Below are 22,710 nucleotides of genomic sequence, written 5' to 3'. Positions count from 1 at the left end.
TAAAATTATTTTTATTGTATCCCGTTCCACACCCAACTCCATCACAAACTCTAGGTAAATCAATTTTTGGCTCTATTGAGTCAAATAGAAAGAAAATAAGCCAAACAGAGATTGGTGTAGGCAAGATATTTGGGACAAAAATCTTTAATTTTTACAAGAAGTGAAAAAATAAAGTGCATTTCCTTCCTGACCTATGGAATTAAGTCTTGCTGAGTATGAGTTGCTAAGCAGCATGGAAGGAACCCATGCTGATGTGTCCAATTCTCAACATCCGAGACATTTCTTATCTCATTATCTGCACACAGGGCTTCTGGGAGAATTGAGGACAAAGGTCTCCATGTTAATATTCATCACAAAATGGATATTCAGGGTGGTCAGCAAGCCTAAATTGGAAAAAGCAATACATGTATGGATTCAATGACTGTAGGGTGGTGGAGAAGTAATTTCTATGAAGCAGTCATTAGAGTAAAGCTAAACATTTTATTTCCTAACTGGATATGGAATCTGCCTTTATTTCTTTCACAAACATGACATCACAATAATTGAAAAATAATAAAAATAATTAAAGTATCCAAGTGATAGTCCCTGCCAAGAACTCAATACCCAGAAGAAACAGAGTCAGAAATTCAAATATGATCTTCTCCTTAGCTACTTCTGTCAAGAAAGCAACAAGATAGCCTGTCCTTTCTTATATCAAATCTTTAGTGGAAGAAGAGACTGATTCTGCCTCGTATCTAACAGGACATGTCCAGTCACATGCTTGGAACTGATAAAAACTTTAGGATGACACAGGTTACTGAATGCAATTTCACTTCAATTTTCAAAATTTATCAATTACTAACTTCCCACCACATACAATATATCCAGTTAGTTTCAGAAATGGAAAGAATGCCACATAAAAATCGAGTGCCTTCTACAAGGAGCTTACTGTACAGTAGGGAGATCTCTATTCGGTAATAACCCAAAATAGAAAATGATAGAAAATAATGGCTTTTTATTGAAATATCTAATTTATTGGAAGGATGAATGATTCATTACCACTCTGTATTTATCTCTGCATAATTTCCCTACCTTATTCTTCATTTGAAGCTATATTAATAAATATATTAGCAAGGATGAAAATACATCTACCAACTTTTGAATATTCACAACTTGTCATTATGCTAGTCCCTTTCCATACATTATCATACTTATTACTATTAGGAATTAAAATTCTCACAGGCAGAAGGAATGAGCCCTCTCTTTCCCTCATTTATAATGAAGGTTTTTCTCAAAATACCAGAACCTTAGAGCATGAAAGAATAGGAAAGATCTACTGTTGGTTATAAATTCTCTCCAGCAATGGTGCTTTTGTCTCCAGACTACCCCTTTGGTTTAAATCTCTCTTCTTGAAGATATTGTCCTCTTCGTTGAGATCTCCATATTTCAGAAATTCTAAACCCAAAATTCCTATTGATCCCCAAAGACCAGCCTTTCTGGAGGGAAATGTAATATGTCGGTCCTGAACAAAAATGCAGTGAAAAGGAAGGGAGAGAATTGGAAACTTATGAAGAACATAAACTTAGTAGGATCTCATGAAGATTCCATATGGGGGTGACAGGAATTTCTGAAGTGGATGAAAAGCTTGATAGAGAAAACTTTAATCTGGTAAAAAATTGAGAAGTTGGGAGCAGATGAAAATAACCATGGTCTTGGAAACATTGAATTAGGCTACACTGGTGATAGCCACAGTATATGTCCACTGGATTGTTGTAGATATGGGAGATCTACATGGAAGATGTAGATTCAGCAATCATATTGAGCTTCTTAGAAGGTTCCTTGGAGTGATGAAGGCAGGATGTATGTGTATATGTTCAAGCTGACCCTGCTTCAATCACCCTGTTGTTGTGTCAGTGAACAAAGATCTGGAGAGTGTCTAGGATGAGATTCCAGAAAGTTCCTTTCCAATCCCTGTCTCAAACTGGCTTCTGTCTTCCTGGTATTGAGTAAATTTTAACAATCATCATACACTCATTATCAGAATACAAACTGAGGCAAACATATTTACAAAATTCACTTACATTTGTGCAGAAAAATACCGAAGATTTCGGTTTAGGTCATCTAAGACTTTCATGTCCTCTGAAGTCAACTGGAATTCAAAAACCTATCACATAAGTAGAAAGATTTTTATGATTTTTAAATTGCATAATTGCCAATCCAGAAAATCCAAGAAAATCAGACTGAATGGTGCAGAGGCAACACTCAAAATGTCTTAGAAGTTTCCAAAAGACATTAAGCAAAATACTCAAGTGGTAATAAATGTCAGGCAAAAATTAAATAGAAATTCATCCTTATATATAATCCTTGAAACTGCACAAGACTACAGACACAAAGGAGATCTTTTAGAAAGCTGAAGGATCAAAGGTGACATTATTCAAAGAGACACAGTCGTGAACTTAGCAAATCTAGAAGAATCTAGAAATACATTTTAAAAATACAACACATAGGGGCTGGCCCCGTGGCCGAGCGGTTAGGTTCGTGCGCTCCGCTGCAGGCGGCCCAGTGTTTCGTTGGTTCGAATCCTGGGCGCAGACATGGCACTGCTCATCAGACCACACTGAGGCGGCGTCCCATATGCCACAACTAGAGGAACCCACAACGAAGAATACACAACTATGTACCGGGGGCTTTGGGGATAAAAAGGAAAAAATAAAAATCTTTAAAAAAAATACAACACATAATTTACTAATTTTGATGAATAAAAGTGGATTCATATATGCCATCAATGAAGAAGTAGAATGTGAAAAACAATTTTTTCAGGTTATTTAGACCAATAATTCTCAAAATACTAATGATGTCATGTTCGAAGAACACAGTGACTGGCTTGAAGATAATGCCACTGTCTAAATGTGAGACACTTTAAGCACGGAAAAGACTGTCAATAATGGCTAATATATTGAACTAAGTAAATCCACCAGTCAATAATAATACTCCAAGATAGTGATATATTGAGAAGTTGGACAGAGAGACTAATATATACATAATTCGGTCGATGATAGACAGATAGTAGGCAAAATATCAATGACATAACTGATGAATTTAAGTAATGCATTTATTGCATTACTCTTTCAACTTTCCTGTACACTTGAAAATCTTCAAAATGAAATGCTAAATGCTTATCAAAAGAGTATCTAAGTTACCACTTAACTATGAATAAATTTGATGAAAGGATTATGTAAATGCCTTTGGGATTAGTTATGAAATGTATTAAATTATATAAAGAACATCAAGGTAACTAAAAGTTTTATCATAATCATAAATTGGAGGTCTTTGTAAAGGCGAAATTTTTCTCCAAATTCATCTATAATTTTAATGCAATAGGAACCAAGGACGTACATTCTTATTTTTCATGGAAGTTTATAAGTGATACTCTACTTGGCATTAAAGAACAACTAGTCAAGAATAGCCAAGACATTCTTAAAGAAGAGAGAGGAATAAAGAAACAATTTTACCATTCTGAAAAGCAAGATTTATTTTACAGAATAATTAGACAGTAGAGAAAAGTAAGTAATTGAATAGAAAAAAGAGACTAGAAATGGACTGAGGGACATTTGATATATGACAGAGAAGACTATGAAAATCTGTGGGAAAATATAGACATTTGGATTTTCATTTATACAGGTACATATTTGGGTCCAATTTCACATCGTATTGAAAAATCAACCCCAGGTGTATTAGAGATCCAAATTTGAATGAGAAGACAAAAGCATTTTTGTAAGAGTCTCTAACCCTTGAATCTAGCCTGTCCTGTAACTTGCGGTGGACAAGAAAATTTGCCAGAAGAGTGGTGAGTCCAATCTGAGACTACACATGAAAAGGCGCTGCAAGTATCCACTCACTGCTTGGGATCATGCCACTCTGATGAGATGAAGAACAGAACAGTTGGCAATAATCTTGCCAACTATGTGAAAATTTTTATGGAACAAAGTTTGTACATCAGTGACAACGGCCAAAACCTCTCCTAAAGCAGAGGTGGCTCCTTGCTTGGCTTTTAATTGCAAATACATGAGAGACTCCAGCCTAGAAGAGAAGTGCTTAGTTGAGCATAGGCTAACTGTCAAACCACAGAATCCTGAACTAAATAAATGGCTGTTGTAGTAAAACTCTAAATTGGGGATAGTTTGCTATGCAGCTATAGCTAATGGTATAATAATGGTGTCTCTACACATTCATAAATTGATAGACAAGTTGATAAAAATGAACAAAGACTTGAATGGGCACGTCACAAAAGTGGAAATTCATGCAAAATAAATACATGAAAATGAAAGTACATTAGTATCCAAGGAAATGCAAACTAAAAGCATAGTGATTTGGAGATTGAAGATCACTGCTACATTCTGATGTTTGCGTGTCTCCAAAATCTTACATTGGAAAACTAACCCACATTGTGATAGTATTAGAAAGTGGGGACTTCGAGGGGTGATTAGGTCGTGACAGTGGAGCCCTCTTTAATAAGATCAATTCCCTCATAAAAGCGACCTGAAAGAGATCTCTTGCCCGTTCCAGCATGTTAGGATACAATGAGAAGTGTGAGACCCAGAAGAGAGCCCTGACCTGACCACACTAGCAGCTTGATCTCAGACTTCCATCATCCGGAACTGTAAGAAATAAATTTTTGTTGTTCATAAAACACCCAGTCTGTGGTATTTTGTTATAGCAGCCTAAATAGACAAAGAAAATCCCATAGCTCATTTCCCTCATTTTAGAATGAAAAAAATGAGATTTACTTGCACGGGGCTAAAGAGTACATTGAAGATTTCATGCTAGAAATAAAATCTCTGTTTTCTCTCCAATCTCTTACTGTGGCAAAAGGAGGAGAAAACCAATGGGAACACACATAAGGTGTACACACATGGGAAATAACAGATAACTCATCTGAGCCCAAAGATGCATTGAGAGCCTTACAAAGAAGAATAAGCATGTAGGATATTATTTAGAAATCCTATGCCCACAGCCTCACTCATCACCTGCACATTCTCTTTGATCCGCTTCTCATTATAACTCTTGGCCAGAACCACAACCCCACGCTGTAGCTGGTAGCGAAGGGCAATCAGTGCTGGAGTTCGCTGGTACTTTTTTGCCATGGCACAAAGAACTGGATCCTCCAAGAGGACTGGGGAGCTCTGGTCTACCCTGAAAGGAAATTCAGTAATGTTGAAGACCTGAGATTCAGTACTCAGTTTGTTCCGAAGCTTCCAAACAGACTCAGCACATCCATTCTAGACCACTGCTTCTTAAAATGTGGTCCAGGGACCAGAAACATCGCTATCATCCAGGAACTTGTTAGGAAGGCAAATTCCATGGCATAACATAAGACCACCTGAGTCAGAAACTAAAGTGTAGCACCCAGCAATCTGTGTTTTCAAAGCCCTCCAGGTCATTTTGATGCATACTTGAGTTCAGACCAATGCTTCCAAATCATGGATTTTTCTTAGTACTTCTCAGTGGTTGTCTTTCTTCTCTGATCGTAACCCTCAAAGTAAGAAGAAGAGCAGAAAGGAGAAAGAGAAATAAAAAGAATAGGATAATTTTTACTTTAACTTTACTAAGATATTGATAAAAGCTGAGTATTCCCAAAAAGATAATTATTCATTTTATCATTACTTATCATATGCAATATTTCTATAGAAGTTTCCAAAAACGTCTCAGATTGTAATTTTTCTCTGATGCTAAACCTGGGAGTTACATTTGTGTGTGTGTGTGTGTGTGTGTGAGGAAGATTAGCCCTGAGCTAACATCCATTGTAGATCTTGCTCTTCTTGCTTTAGGGTGAGAGTCCCTGGGCTAACATCTGTGGCAATCTTCCTCTATGTGGGATGCCAACACATCATGGCTTGGTGAGTGGTGCATAGGTGTGTGCCCAGGATCTGAACCTGTGGGCCATAGACTGCCAAAGCAGAGTATATAAACTTAACCACTACAGCACCAAGCCAGCCCCTGGGAGTTAAATATTACTATCCTGATTTTAGACATAAAGTAGATGAGATTAAGAGAGTATATTACTAGAAATGTTAGTTAACAAATAACTAAATCATGATTTAGGCTTATGACTCTTGTCTTGATTATTGGATTATATATAGATTTTAATGCTGGCAGTTATTATTGATGAAGCGGACACATATAATGGTAAAGATCTGGCAGGGTGATTGGGTGATAATGGAGAAGGGTTTCTTTCATCCCTCACCTTTCTCCCCTAAACCAGTTGAGAGTTAATTCCAGAAAACTGAGTCCAGTATGATTAAAACTATTTCATCAAAAGTAGTTTTAGGGAATCTCCCTGTTATCTTCATTACCATTGTTTTAGACGTTGTGTTCCCAAAGCACTATAGGCAACTAGGACTATGTCTTTTGACTTGCAGAAATCCAACAGTTTCCTCTGGGTGAGATAAGGATGACATTCCACCTACAGAATGCCAAGATGGAAAAGTGTCAGATTATATTAAATGGCAATATTAAAATAAACAGAAAGAGTAAAAGCCAAGAAAAAGCTGAATAAAAAAATTGTGTATTATTAAATATGAGCTGAAAATATCAACATCAAGTAATGATTTTTTAAAATAAATATTAATATCTCTATTCACTAAAAGGGTAAAGAAAAAAAATGACATTCCTGAGAACAACTGACTCTATGGATCAGATCTTGTTTTCTCAGTATCGTTATACACTACCAGGAGACATGGCTAATTCCAGATACAGGACAGGAAAAGAACTTTTTGATCCTTGGACATAAAATTGCACCAGAAAGCAAAAAATTATTCAAAGATGTATGAAGGGATATCTAAAGGATAAAAGAACCAGTTTGATGGGGATCTCAATGGTGACATATGGCAGGTTTGAGCATCAAAGGGAATAATGACTAACAGAAATTATAACACATAGAGTAAATACAAATTCATAAGTCCATAACGATGAGATAGAGAGAAAGAGACAGGAAAAAAACTCAAAAATCTTTGCTCCCACTGAAGGTGATTCTTAAAATGACTGCTTTCTTGAAACATTGATAATTAAAGGGAAAGAATTAAGCTTTTAGCATACCTTATGGGAACAATCATATTTTATCCTGATTTGATGAAGGGATTTTTTGTTTCCAAAAAATGTCAGGTAAAAAATTATAAAATATTGCTTAAAATTGAAAATTATTATTTACAAATCCCAATGAAATAACCAATTCAGGGTAAAAACATTGATAGCTACTCAAACATTTTATGAAAACTTGGGGCAATATGGCTTCCTCTGATTACAATTATCACCCAGCAGATTGCTAGGTAACTTCAAAGGCAAAATCATATACTGACAAAGAAAACACCTGGCTACAACTAGCTTAACCAAGAGAACAAAACTAAAATTTCACATAGTGGGACAACTTGTCATGACAGGCTTCCTGCTGGAGTGCAATTTGAGAGATGCATCACACAAAGCAAAATTTCTTGCCAAAAGTCTTTAACCTTCAGGTAATAAGACATTCAGAGCTACCTTTTAACATAGAAACTCAGAATAGAGAAAAAGTTAATTGATGTCACAAGACAACAATCAGGTGAATCCAGAATATTTAACAAAAATCTGTCTGGGTGTCATGGGGAATAAAAGGGTGAGTGACCATTCTTGCATAAGAAAGCTTAAAAAGACATGAATAAAAATCTGCAGACCACAAGTGGCTCATGATTAAAAAAGATCTATAAAACACTTTGAGAAAGCTCTAGGAAAGTTTGAATATGGATTGACTAGTAGACCATATGCTTTTTGAGATCCATAGGGTAAGTTGTCATATCTACAGCTTAGTTTGAACAAGGTCAGCAAAATATTGCATGTGTGTGTGTGTGTATCTGTATACACACACATATATGCACATATTTGGCAATGCGATAAAATGTGAAAAATTGTTAATATTGGAGGGAAAACATGGATGTTCTTTATCATACTCTTAACTTCTCTGAATCTCTGAAAATTTTCGTAATAAAAATTGTGAGTAAAGCTAATGCTAGAATCACATGAATGTATTAACTTTTATAGTTGAAAATCAATAGTGATATAGCACTATATGTCAAATTCTTGAACTTCATAAGCCACATTTTCCAATTGGAGACACTTACTTCTTGACTCAAAGTTATACCTTGAAGACATTATGGTAAATGAAATAAGGCATTCACAGAGGGACAAGAAGTACATGATACCAGTTATAAGAGGAATCTAAAATAGTCAAACTCACAGAACCAGTGAGCAGATTCTTAGTCACCAGAGGATGGGAGGAGGGAGAAATCTGGAGTTGCTAATTATGGTCATGAAGCCTCAATTATGCAAGATGAATAAGTCCTAGAGATCTGCTGTATAACATTGTTCCCATAGTTAACAATATTCTTTTGTATTGTATTGCATACTTCAAAATTTGATAAGTGAGTAGATCTTATATTAAATGTTCTTACATAATGAAATAAAAGTAGACAAAAAGAGTAAGAACACAGAACCAGACACAGAATAATGTGTATAAACAATTCATTTAAGGGTAGAAATTGACAAGGAGAATCAGATTAAGACTAAGTAAATAACAAGATCTGCTCTATATTCCTGAAAATGTTCCAGAGTGTTGATTTCATCCACAATTAATATCACCATAAATCATCCCTCTAGCCTGGATGAATTTCATAGTCTCCAGTTATTTTTTCTTGTATCTGTGCTTCTTATTCAAAGACCCATGAAAGCAAAGATATCAAGATGAAGGATTCAGACATCCAAACTCCCTCCAAACCCCCAGCACCTACGTCATCTTATTTTCACTCTTTCCTTATTTACTTCCAATTCCAAATTTTCATAACCTTCCTTCCTGTACACAGTTTCCTCCAAATCACTTTCACCAATCCAATCTCTGACCATGATTTACAGCTCAAAGAAATGTCACCTTCCCTCTAAGTTCTGGCTAACTGTTTTAGCCTGCCATTAACTCTTTTACCTTCTTTAAATTCTTATGGAAAATTTACAACTAAAGTCTTACCACTTTTTTCATTAAGAACAGATACAATTATGGGTTCCTTCCATGCCCATCAAGACAGAAGCTCTGCCCTCTAGAATCTTCTGTTCCATAAAAGTAGGATGGATAGGAATGGAGACCAAATAGACATCTGGCAGAGTGCCAGAAGAAAAAGATGAAGAATAGAAAGTAGAGGAAGCCAAGGGTGCTCACCTGGTTGCAGACAGGCTTATACTTGAGCCCTGGCTTGTTCAGAATCATCTCCAGCTGCCTGCGGTTAAAGTTGGACACCCCAATGGACTTGGTCAATCCTGCATCTTTACACTTCTCCATGGCCTGGGGAGGAAAGGGTGGTGAAGAATCACTTGTACAACTGGCTATAGATCAAGAATAAATGCAAGAAAAATCTGTTAAAAGGAACAACTGTCAAGAAATAACAATGAAGCCAATTGGCATGAATAACAAGAAGAGAAAAATATAGCAAATTAAACAGAGAAAGAATGTAGTGATGGCAAGGATAAGGACTACTGTTTTCTCTGAGAAAAATGCGAGACAGTATACACCTTGAAGGAAAGAGATGCCTGTCTTTGTTGTCCAAAATTATTCTGCTCCATTTCTCTCAATATTTTGGTAATGATTTCCTCCACATGACTACAGCATATCTATTCCTTTAAAATTTATGAATTGCTGAATCTAATGGTGCATAGCTCATTCTCATAAGCAGAAGGGGAAATCAGATCCCCCCTCTCCTCATTTCCTCTGTGCTCTCACCTCCAAGCACTCACCTCCCATGTAGCACAGAGATCCACTGTGTCAAACATTAGTTTTCCATGTTCATCTTTGGGAAGAAGTTCCTCCCCTGGCTGGAATAGAAGCAATCATTTTAGTGACGCCACAAAATAATTTCTCCAAACTTAGCAAGGCTTCCAGGAAACTAAACCTATGTCAGTTAGGATCTGAAACATACTAGATACTAATATTTATAAAATGATTTGCATGTGGAGGTGTAAGGAATGTCTTTAGGACACAGGCTTCCTTCCACTAATCTCTTACACTGATTATATGTTTTAATAAACTCATTTTCCTCAGTCCTAAAGGGAACTCATAGTATCTTATGTTAGCCTTATCTGTCCTTATATTTTCCTCTTGCAAAAAGCTTCCCTCACACTGGAAATGACAGTAAGTTACATGGCCTTATCTCCATTAAAAAGAAAACATTGCAATTTTGACCCAGGCTAGACAATGGAGTTCCTCATCTGTCTGAACATTCAATGGCCCAAAGGCAGGCACATGAACCAAACAAGGACATCTGAGGTTCTCTTAAGAATTAAGATGCGATTAGAAGACCAGAGACACTCTCAAGTGTTAGTGACAACGAGACTTGAACTGCCCCATGGCCATATTTGCCACCAAGGGAAAATCTTGCAAGAAAAATAAAGCAAACCAATAATAATGGAAAGTTAAGGGATAGAGAAAAGGAGACATTTCAGAAGACTATTTCAAATTCTTAAATCTGTCCATGTCTTGGACTTCTCATTGACATAACCCAACAAACTGTTCTGAATAACATAGCTTGAGTAGATTTCTATAGCTTAAAATCAAGAATCCTACATAAGATAATACTTTAATGGCTAAGTGTAATCAACAAAATTCAATTTTGAAGGTAGCCAAGGGTGTAGGCAAGGTCTCCAAGGTCCCTATGATGGCTGCTAGATTTGGACCAACCCAAAGTTTGCACCATAATATCATATCAATATCATAATATTGAAATGGAGAGAGAGGAGATCAATTCATTATCCTAAAGTATATGGCAGTTTCATTGCTCACCACAGCTGTGTGAACCTTTGTGTTCCTGACAGCCCCAAGAGACACAGGATTCATAATCAGGAATGCATGTTGAGTATTCCTATGTTTATTTCCTTGAGTTTTTGAGGCAGAGGATTTGAGATTGTTGAACTCTTTTCTCTGGGAGGCATGGAAAGGTAATTAAGGATTCAAAAAAAAAAAAGGACATGAAGAGCTAATCAGGAATTATTATTTTGAGGATTCTTTCCTAGTGTAATAATTCCTACATCCTTCTAAGCAAAATCTTAATTCATCATCCATACAAGCTGATAGACATTCTGACACAAGAAGTAAAGTAGGTGTGATTATGCAAATTGCCAACCTTCAGAGCCACTGGAGAATGAATAATATAGAGATCGACATAATCCAGTTGAAGATTTTTCAGAGATCTTTCCAAGGCTGGCTGGACCAACTGTGGTTGAAGGAAAGTGACCCAAAGCTGCAGAGGTTAAAGAATGGAAGTTGCATTGGATTAATACTTCAGCCAGTTTGTTTTTCTTGTTTCTCCTAATAAATAAACATTTTTCTACTTGTTGGAAACTTATGACTACATAGGAAAGATGCTTTTTTCTTTCTTGCATTCCCTTTTGATCTGACTTACTCCTAGATACACTATTATTTGTTTGGATTTATCATCAGTACCTCTACTAACAATGGAAGGAAATGAACCATCAAATAGAAAGTGTTATCAAACAATAGCCTTGCCCATTATCTGAACTCTGTTGGATGGAGTCTACAAAGCAGTTCACAAGGATAGCCTAATTCTATCAAATATTCAATCTTAATTGGAATAAGTAGCATCCCTTTTTTCAGATAACTGTGGGCAAAAAGTGCTTTAAACATATTAATATGTGCTGGGCACAATTCAGCTATATTTTTATATGTATCTATAGATATAACTATATCTTGTTTAATAAACAATGTGCGTGTTATATTGCTCTCTCTTACTGAGTGAGGTGAGAAGTGAGATTCAGAATGTTAAGAAATTGTAGTAAGTCATTCAGATGATAAGGGAAACTGTAATCTGATAACAGTTCTGTCTGATTCAATAGTCCATGCTAAATCACACTGACATGGTCTGAGGATCAGAAAAGTAGCGACTACACTTTGAAATCATAAACTTTAAAAAAAAACAGTGATGAGAAAGCTATCATCTTTTTTTGACACGACATTTAATACATGAATATGAGTGAAAATAGTTGTACCAATAAGCACAATTCACCAAACATCTGGTCCTATTATATACTTGTGATCTCCACACAATTACGTTCACACATGTTCACACACACACACCACATACACAGCACCTTTGAAGTGTAGAATATGTTTTCTCTCTTCACAGTGCCATCTTCAATTTTGCTTCGGATGGCCTGTCCAACTTCCTTTTCATTGTTGTACAAATGAGCACAATCAATGTGGCGGAACCCAGCATCTATAGCTAATTCGGTGGCCTCCGTAGCTTTGCTTTTGGGAACCTAGATGAGCAACCAAAGGTCAAAGTTGGATATCCATGTGATTGACAGATAGGTAAGGCACAGCTTTGACCTTCCCAAGAATTAATTTTCCCTTATGTCTTAGCTTAATTCTGCACGTGTAGTGATGAACCCATGTCAGTTTGCCTGGGTCTTTCCTGGTAAGTAATAAAAGTTGGGCATCTGAAGAACTCCTTCAATGGCATTCACTGGTTGATCACTAACATTGAAGGTCCCCAAGATCACCCCCAGATTCAGTGATTTTCTGGAAGAAATCATAGGACTCAGCATAGAGTTAGAGTCATGGATATGATTTATATACTGAGAGATTACTAAGCAAAATCAACAAACAGAAAAGGAACATGGAATGAAGTCTCAAAAAACAAGGTGATCACTTCTAAGTGTCCACTACCAGTGTTGTCACACAGAACATGCTGAATAAAAATTGTGAATAAATTTTTAAAATATATATATTATGTGGTACAATGTGATGTTTTCATAACATTATGCATCATGAAATGATTACCACAATAAGGCTAATTAAAATGCTCATCATGTCACTTAGTAAACTTCTTTGTGTGTGTGGTGAGAACACTTAACATCTTCACTCTTACCAAATTTCAAGAATATAATACTTTTTTAACTATAGTTGCCATACTGTACATTATTTCTCCAGAAACCATTCATTTTACAACTGCCAGCTTGTATACCCTTTGACTAATATCTCCCAATTTTTCCAACTAGCTCCTCCCCGAGCCCTTTATCACCACTCCCCTACTCTCTGCTTTTATGAGTTTGCTTTTTCCAGATTCCATGTATCAGTGGGAACATGCAGTATTTGTCTTTCTGTGTCTGTCTTATTTCACCTAGCATAATGCTCCCCAGGTTCATCCATGTGGTTGCAAATGGTGGGATTTCCATCTGTTTTATGGCTGCATAACATTCCATTTATTTTTAAGTATTTCAGAAGCTTCCTTTGTTCAACGATGTTGCTAGGAGCTAGATTCTTGGTCTAACTGACCTCTGCTGCTTATGTTCATTCCTTAGATGTAGGAGCATTCAGAGGTTTACAAAGGTGAAGCTTCAGTGATATCCTTGACCCTTCACTCCCCTCATCCCACTTTCCACTACAAAGTAAACAAGTCCTGTCTTCTGTCTCCAAAATGTCTCTTTCAACATTTCCGTCTGTCTTATAAATGAGAAAGTGAGACTCAACATTTAAGTAGTAGCCCCTTGTCATGCAACTAAATAGTCCAAAGCCAACTTGGGAAGGCAAATTTCCAGCTTCCAGTTTAGCAACTCAGTGACTTTTCTCTCTCTAGGCCCAAGATCCAACTTTAACTATTTGCTTCAATCTAATGTAGTAACAAAGATGAAGAACCGAAACCTTGCTCTGGAAGACTGTAGCTTATCCCTTCAAATGGTATTATCTTTCCATTCAGGATAAATTTCCAAGAAGTAGGTGAAGTTAAAGGGAAACTACATGTGGACTACAATTGCCAGGCACTCAGCAGTGCGTATCCTTTTTGGTGGGAGGAAAGATTTTTTGAATTTCAGTAATATACAGAGAAACCACTCCCATGTAATTACCCTCAAAGCAAGGCAGCTTATAGTCAGTGTTCTTGACTGCTAAATTTTATCACTTTTGCCAACCTGGGAAATAGATAGAAACTGGAGGAAAACCCAGAAGACTCTATGGGTGACCACACAGTCAGACCCTGATGTGGAAAGAATACTGGCTGCTTTGTCTCTCTGTATAAGGCCTGTTTCTAGGCTGGTTACAAGAACAAAATGAGCCTCCCAGAGTCACAAAGTAACTCAATGACTTGCCAACCTGAGTCAGCTTCCACTCATGCTCGGTCTATTTTCTTTGGAATCCTCAACCCCAAGATCACTACTGTTACCTCTTCAGGTGCATATGTGCCAAATCCCAGGACAGGAATGGAGTGGCCATCATTTAGTTTCAAACGCCAACCTTTGGGATCCATTGACTGTTGCTTCTCTGTCTAAGCAGACTCTGTGTAATCTTCTGCTCTCACAGCTTGTATGAATAAGAGGAGGGTAACACCCAAGTCTGCAGTCCAACTATTACCAAGTGGAATGTGGGAGGAGCGAGGTTAAAACAGAAACTCAGGGAGTGATAAGACAGTTTTAACCAGTTAATTTGTTGGTTTTGTTTTATCAAAGGGGTATCTTAATGATCTATTATATAATGACAAGTAAATTTTACCTTCAGGATCCACATCCAGCAGTAAATTATTACAAAACATTAGCTGAAAAATTATTGACCATACGTTAGACCAGAAACCTCCAGATACCAATCTCTTATTTTTTTCTTTTGCCATGAGGAAGCCCCTTCTTGAACATACATCATTTGAAACAATTAAGTGTCTTACACACATAAAAAGACACACAACTTAGAAGAATGATTAACAAGCATTTTTTAAAAAGATGACCCTCAATAGGAAATTAGAACTTAAAATTGAAAGAAAGCTTGTCTTTTTACCTTTCTCATTAGAAAAATTATTTTTGTTTCTATTTTTTCTTTGCTTTATAAAAAGAATATCCCACCCTGACAAGGGTGGAATCCTTGAAAGTGCACTCAAAAAAGACATTTTTGGCAAGGTGATTATTGGAGCAATAATTATTAATAGTTATCTCAAATTATGCACAGTGTGAAAACAGAATTTTAGTGTGTTTATACATTTCATCCAGTAATATAACTTTTAAAAAACTATCATGATGTAACTAGAAAAAAAACCTCAAGAATAATTTACATAATTTATTATCTTGCTCAACAGTATTCATGAAATAAAAAACTGGAAACAACTTAAACTACAATAAACTTGGGAGAAATTAGGGGAATTATGATGCATTGATATAATGGAATATTATGAAGCCATTTCAAATTGAACACATACAGTGATGTCAGCTTAATGGCGGACAAGAAAGTCCTGAGTTCTCCCATGGGAATATAAGGAAGCAATCAGAAACTAACTGAAATAACCTTACAGGAAGTCTAGAAAACTGTCAAACAAAGATCTACATCAACAAAGTGAACCCCAGTGAGGAAAAAGCCAGATCCAAAGTGGTAGGAAATTACATCATTTTTTTTTCACCTTGTCCATTTCCCTGCCTGGAACAGTGAAGGCTTGGTGTGTGAGAGGCATCAGCCCACTTCCCAGTTACCTGTATCAAAGCAGAGTGATTATAGAAGACCTTATTGGCAATGTTCTAACCTATTGGAGGCTGCCTGAAAGACTGCTGTCCATTTTGCCTAACTCTAAGCTTGAACTGAAAAGCAGCTGGAATGGTTCATTACTGCTGCAAGGGGAACTGCAGATGCACAGATGCCCAAGGCAAGAGGTTAAGAGTGAAGACATAGAATAGAGCCCATAAAGCTCTGAGGAGAATCTGAGGTGTGTATTTTTTGGTTATTGAGACACTCAAAAGGCGGTGATGTATCCAGGGGAATTAAAAACTCACACACAGGCCAGGCAAGAGGCATGCTCAGAAAAGAACTGACTAGACTGCCAGCTTTCATGTTGCGCTCATCCTGAGAATCGGAGCAGGCATTCAGTCTTAAAATTCTTTTTGCTTTTCACATATTTGGTCTGTAGTATCTAGTGATTCTGGGATATTTGTATCAGTAGAGGATCGCTTTGGGGAGGGACACAAGTGCTAGGATGTCTTGTAAAACAGAGTGTCAAAAAATGTTAAGAAATCACAAGGATAAGCTCCAGAATCTTTCTGGTAACAAATAGAGCAGTGGCAGGTGATTCGACCCATCTTTCCTGATGTGATCCCTCCAGCCTTTGTCATATGACATGGGTAATTATAATATTGTCTTGGCATGGAGCTGAAAGCGGAAAAAAGTCTGAGTAATTGTTCTGCTACGGAAAGGAGTTTTTGTTGTCTATATAAGTCGTATTAAAATCTACTATATTGACAGACTCCAATGTGGTTCTTTTGCTATTCAGAGAAAATAAAATCCCCCAAGTTAAACAAACAAACAAAAAAACAATTGGAGCATGCCAAGCTAATAAGTGAGGGATTTTCAAGGCACAGAACAAAGCTGAGAAGAGTGGGAGAAGTGGCTGGTTTTTCTAATGTCCAATTAAACATACTGATGAACATACAGAAAAAAACAAAAACCATTATCATCTAAAAAGAAAAAATTGGCCAAAACTATTTCTGAACAAATATAAACATTGAATTTATTAGACAATGAGTTTAAAACAACTGTCTGATATATGCTAAAATTGCTAAAGCAAAAATTTGACAAATAACTAACGGAAATCAGGTAAGTCATATATGACCAAAATGATATCATATAATATGTAGAATTTGTGAAGCCTAAGGAAAAGAAAGAAAAAAAAATGAAAAATTGTGAACACACCCTAAAGGGCTTATAGAACACCAGCATGTAGGCTCATATCCACATTATCATAGTCCCAGAAGGAGAAAAGAGAGACAGTGGGAAAGAGATTTTCTCAAGAAATAATGAACCAAAATTACCCAAGCTGCATGTTAAGGCAACAATAATCAATAAGTCCAAGAATCTCAAAGAATTAAAGGTTGGAAAAACTGAAAAATGTCCACATCCTAACACATTATATTCAAATTGTTGAAAAACAAAGACAAGAGACTATATTGAAGCAGCAAAGGGAACATGACCCATCAGGTACAAAGGATCCTGGCCAAGACTACCAACAGATTTCTCAACAGAAATCTTGAGGACACAAGGCAGTGGGATGATGTATTTAAAATGTTTAAAGAAAAAAAAACCTATCAAGAAATAATTATTTATCAGGTAAAAATATCCTTCAAAAATGAGGGAATAATAACAACAATCTCAGATGAACAAAAGTTGAAAGAGCTCATTGCCATTAGAACTGCCCTATAAGAACTGTAAAGGGAGTTGCTCAGGTTCAGATGAAAGGAGACTAGACACAACTTAAAGCCATATGAAGATATAAAGACCTGAGTGAAGGTAAATATACAGAAAAATATAAACTTACGTACTTTCATAATTTTGGTTTCTAGATACACTTTTCACTTCTACAAGATTTAAAAGATTAATGCATAAAATATTTATACATCTACACTAATATGTCAGCAATGTATAAAGATGAAACCAATGATATTAAAAAAATAATTTGGAGAGGGGAAAGGAGGTGTATAAGAGGAGAGTTTTTATATAGCACTGTAGTTAAATAGTTATCAATTCAAAATAGATTATTATAACTTTACAATATTATCTGTAATCCACAAGGTAACCACAAAGAAAATAACAATAGAATGTATGAAATTTAAAATGACAAGGGAATCACAACATGTCACAACCAAAAGCCATCTAATCATAAAGGAACATATTAATGGAGGAAATAAGGAATTTAGGTCATATAGAAAAAAATTTAAAAAGTAACCTTTCCATACCAATAATTACTTTACACATGAATAAACTCCATAAACAAATGTTATAGGCTGGCAGAACGGATTAAAAACAAACAAATGAAACAAAAACAGGATCATATATATGTCCTCTATAAGAGATTTAATTTGGATCTAAGGGCACAAATAGTTGAAATGGAAAGATGGTAAAAGATATTCCATGAATACAGTAACCAAAAGAGAGCTGGTGTGGCTACACCTGTAACAGACATGAAAACAAAACAAAACTTAAGACAAAAATTATGATGACACAAAAAATGGTTATTATGTATTGATCAATGGGTCAGTGCACCAAGAATACAGAACATCTGTAGACTTATAAGTATCAAACATCAGAGCTCCAAAATGTATAAAAACCACATTGATAGAATTGAAGGGAGAAATAGACACCACTACAAAACCAGTCAGAAACTTCAATACCCAACTTTCAATTATGGTAGTACGATGAGACAGAGGATCAATAAGAAAATAACAGAGGGTACTATGAAAAACTGTGTGAACAATTTGAGAAATCCTGATGAAGCGGAAAATTCCTAGAAAAATATAACCTACAAAGACTGAATCATGAAGGAATAGAAAACCTGAATAGTCCTATGACTATTAAGAAGATTGAATCAGTAATCAAAAACCTCCCAATAAAGAAAAGCCCAGGACTAGACTGCTTCACCAGTGAATTGCAACAAGCATTGAAAACAGAATTAACAACAATCATTCTTAACTCTCGCAAAAGACTGAAGAGGAGGGAACACTTCCTAATACAAAGCAAGACAAAGATACTATGAGAAAATAAACTGAAGACAAATATTCCATATGGTTTCAGAGTTAAAAATTCTCGAAAAAATACTAGAAAACTGAATTCGGTAGCATATTAAAAGTTTTACACCGTGAACAAGTGGCATGCATTTCTGGAATGGAAGGACAATTTAAGACAAAATATTAGTAAACGCAACAGCACATTAACAGGGTGAAGGAAAAACTACAAGGTAATCTCAGTTGATATAGAAAAAGCACTTGACAAAATTGAAGTTTCTTGATAAAAAAACACTTAACAAACTAGAAAAAGAGAAAGTCTTCCTGAACATAATGAAGCCCATATATGAAAAACTCACAACTAACGTGATACTGGAAGGTGAAAGCCTGAAAGCATTTCCCCTTAAGATCAATAATATGAAAAATTTACCTGCTTTAACCGCTCATAGTCAGCATAGTGTTGGAAGTTCAACTTACAGTAATAAGACAAGAAAAATAAATAATATTCATCCAAAATGGGAAGGAAAATATAAAATTATCTCTGTTCCAAGATGACATGATCTCTTTTACATGTAGAAAAATTTAAAGATCAAATAACAAACATTTTAAACTAATAAACAATCTCAGCAATAATGTGGGATACATAATCAATACAGAAAAGTCAATTACATTTATATGCACTAACAATGAAGAATCTGAGAAGGAGATTTGTAAAAACAATTCAATTTGTATTCGCATGAAAATGAATAAAATACTTAGGAATAACTTAACTAAGGACGCAAAAGACTCATTCAAAATTGCATTCAAATTTACATTCAAAATTACAAAAATATTTTAAAGAAATTAAAGAAGACAAAAACATATGCAAAGACAATCATGTTCACAAATGAAAGACTTAATGTTAGGATGGAAATACTAACCAAAATGATTTATGCATTTAATGGATTCCTTATATATCCCAACAACCAGATGTATTATTCTCATGATGGATCTCCTATACCTACATGCAATGACCCTAGTGAGAGCCACCAGGTTAGATGTTCCAAGGATCTTTCACGATTAGTGAAGAGGTTTTCAAGAATTGGATGCTACCAAGGACTATCTCAAGTTTGGGATGTTCAGGATTTGCCCCATGATCTCAGTTATAGAGACAACAAACTGATAGCACTGAGATCGAGAATATGCTATTTTGAGTTCCACAGTCTGACCCTCTCTTGGGCCCTCCTGGGCTGTGGATGGTATTTGAATTTCACTTGCTGAATTTTCTTCCTTAGTCACCCCTCTGATTATTCAACTCTCCTGTCATCTGTCCTACTGAAGTCACCTATTCAAATGGAAGGTATCCTGTCAGAATGTTGTTTAATGTTAATATCTAGACACAAACAAGGGAAACTATAGTGTTTCTAGTAACAGTTTAATGTTCCCTGTTTCTCTTCTTTAAGGAATTCAACATGCTCTGGTGCAGTGGGTTAGTGTCTAACTATAACCCTGCTCTAACCTTTGCTTCAGTCAATATCCATTCTGAGTATTAGTTTATGAATAAATATAGGAAGGAATCACTGATTGGGATGAGATCCCAATGTGACCAACACTATACGTGCTATGGTGCTGAAATATATATTGAATGTGTCTGGATTAATATTAAAATTATTTCTATCTTTCTATACTACTTCACATACCTGAGTCATTGTCCACTTTCCATGCATTGGCAAGGAATGGCTGTTCTTTTAATTAATTTCTGAAAAGAAAGATCAAAGTTTCTAATCTCTTTATTTTCTGTTGAATTAGAGGGTGAGTAGAGCAGATTTGCTCGTAGTTGGCAAGATGGATAAGTGGGTTTCCGACATTACATATAGACAACAGGATACTTTAGGATTGCCTTATAAATTATGAATATCAGTTGATTATGGACAAGAGTTGGAATAGAAAGTATTAAGTATAATTTTTTTTAAATATTTTATTTTTTCTCTCCAAAGCCCCCCGGTTCATAGTTGTATATTCTTCGTTGCGGGTCCTGCTAGTTGTGGCATGCGGGACGCTGCCTCAGCGTGGTTTGATGAGCAGTGCCATGTCCGCGCCCAGGATTTGAACCAATGAAACACTGGGCCGCCTGCAGCGGAGTGCGCGAACTTAACCACTCAGCCACGGGGTCAGCCCCAAGTATAATTTCTAATAGTATAGAGTAGAGAGAATTTCTGGTTACAGCTGTAATGAAGTTGGAGAAATCAGTCCAATTTCTGGAAACTCAACCTCTGAAAGAGAGTAGATGTGGCTTTGGGAGACTATTGAGAAACTGCTCTGCCATTCTCATTGTCAGTCCCAATGTCAGAATCACACAGCCAGCACTAACTACGCAAAGCACCCCCAGCCACTCCCTACACCCTAGTGCTATGGATACTTGTTCTGAATTGGTAAAATTTGACCCCATCCCAACCAATGCTTCCTTCCTAAGGTTATTCATAAACTAAGAACATGGTGTGAACTGGACAAATGTTAGAAAAGGGCACAGTCAGTCAGACAGTGACCCATTGCCTCGGGGATGTTAAAAAGAAGAAGCAAGGAATGCCTTCTAAAACATACCTTTAAGGCACTATAGGATGTTTCCAAAAAAAACCCATAAAATACTCAAATTCTTTAAAAATGACTTCCCAAATACCAGTCTACAAAATAGCAACATTCAACCCACCTCTGAAGCTTTTATAAAAGTTCAGATTCATGTACCCACCTGAGGATTTAGGAGAAAGTAACCAGGGAGTTGACACTGGATACTTGCAGGTAACAAGACCTGTGTGTGGATTTGGCTCCAGTGTGGCCTTGGACTGGAGAAGATAAATGTCTAGGGAGGTAACAGGTGAACCAAGTTCACCAAAACTGAGGAACCCTTCAGTCAGCCAGGATGTCAGTCAGGAGCTACACCCTCTAGTTTGTCTCCAATCTTGAAGTTTTTATTGAAAACAATATGACTGGATATCATGCACTAATAACATGCTGGTCACATTTCTGCAGCTAGAGAACAAGCAGGGACTGCTAGGACTTTGAAAGGTGCATCGGTTATGGGAAGGAAATGTGTCTGGTGGAGACTGGATGCAACAGGAAAAGCCTGGGACCTTAGCAACTTCTGCCTTCACCAGACCCAGAAACTTGGAGACAAGCTCAAAAGGGGTGTGATCCCCAGTGTGCCGCTCCATTGGGGACATTTGGGCAAGATCTGACTTATAGGATAGTCTATGTATCAGAGAAAGACCAGGATCAATATTTCCCTATTAATCCAATGAACAGTTAGAGTCTGCCAGCCTCCTAAGGTTCACTGGAGATACTGACTTGTCCACTGGGGCTTGTGCTTGACCAAGCCGGGTTAACGGAGTTGGTGGGGATTCAAAGTTTCCCCAGTTTATACAATCAGGCTGAATAAGAAAACTATATGTCAAGACATCTCAGGATTTCCTAGTCCTGTAAGAGAGGGAGAAGAGGAGGATATCCTTGAGGTATAAACAAGTAATTTTTGTGTTCACCAGTAAATAATTGCTTGATTTTTCTCCTCACTCATGCCTTACAATATAATTAACAGTGTACAGAGAACAGCAAATATTTTCTCAGCAAAGGGAATATTTATATGGTTTAAAAAAAATATTATGTTGCCAGTATTACTTGTCACTAGGGTGTGACCTGTTTTGTCTAATGAATCATCTGGGGAGAGAAGGGCCATGTGGTGTCCTGTGGGAACAAAAATAGAGTACATTTGAACTTGACAGAGGCGTATGTGTGTGGTGTTGCGGGGGCTGAGGGTCTGTGCAGGCCAAACATCAGATTACATTGCTTTGGAAAAGGCAGCAAATTGTGGAGGCTCTGTAGGAGGAAGTTTGGAAGGGAGAGAGGATGAAGAGAGGATCTGAGGCATCTATGTTGCCCTGGAAGGAACTTTTTTGGAGAAAAACAGATGTTTTAGAAGATATGTATGAAATTTTAATTATGATATTTGTGGGATTCATTACCCATGGAATTTGAAGTACAATTCACTTGACTCATTGTTGTGTCATGGTGTTGGTTCTGTCTTAAGAACAAAATGTGCCCTGAATGTGGCCTCAAGATGAGTGAAGGAAAAGATGAGGCTCTTTTGTGGATCACTACCTCTTCTGCAACATTTTTTATTTTAATATCACCAAATGCTATCTTCAAACCCTTAGAATC

The 22,710-nt window shown here is 36.5% G+C and overlaps 1 protein-coding gene across 2 annotated transcripts; it reads right to left on the bottom strand.

Annotated features, from left to right (window-relative positions):
• Positions 1-117: 117 nt before the first annotated feature.
• Positions 118-14,345, bottom strand: LOC124248705 (aldo-keto reductase family 1 member C23-like protein). Of its 2 annotated transcripts, XM_046679078.1 has the most exons (10): positions 14,223-14,345; positions 12,154-12,321; positions 11,169-11,285; positions 10,829-10,966; positions 9,787-9,864; positions 9,215-9,337; positions 6,333-6,442; positions 5,007-5,172; positions 2,061-2,143; positions 118-383 (listed from the first exon to the last, which is right to left on the bottom strand). In XM_046679078.1, the coding sequence occupies exons 1-10, from the start codon at positions 14,304-14,306 to the stop codon at positions 341-343; spliced, it is 1,110 nt and encodes a 369-aa protein (XP_046535034.1). In that variant the 5' UTR covers positions 14,307-14,345; the 3' UTR covers positions 118-340. The 2 variants fall into 2 exon arrangements, with proteins under 2 accessions (XP_046535034.1, XP_046535035.1); XM_046679079.1 differs by lacking the exon at positions 10,829-10,966.
• Between the last annotated feature and the right edge of the window lie 8,365 nt (positions 14,346-22,710).

This window comes from Equus quagga, chromosome 12 (genome assembly GCF_021613505.1).
Source record: "Equus quagga isolate Etosha38 chromosome 12, UCLA_HA_Equagga_1.0, whole genome shotgun sequence".
Lineage (NCBI taxonomy): Eukaryota > Metazoa > Chordata > Mammalia > Perissodactyla > Equidae > Equus > Equus quagga.
Note: the sequence above shows the minus strand (reverse complement) of the source record. Positions and strands in the feature narration are given on the sequence as shown.

Excerpts from the sequence above, each read along its gene's own strand:
- LOC124248705 (XM_046679078.1), bottom strand. The coding sequence starts at position 14,306 with ATGGATCCCAAAGGTTGGCGTTTGAAACTAAATGATGGCCACTCCATT. Across the intron at positions 6,443-9,214 it reads ATAAGCCTGTCTGCAACCAG|GTGGAATGTCATCCTTATCT; the intron begins GTGAGCACCCTT and ends GGCATTCTGTAG. Across the intron at positions 2,144-5,006 it reads GGATCAAAGAGAATGTGCAG|GTTTTTGAATTCCAGTTGAC; the intron begins GTGATGAGTGAG and ends CTTATGTGATAG.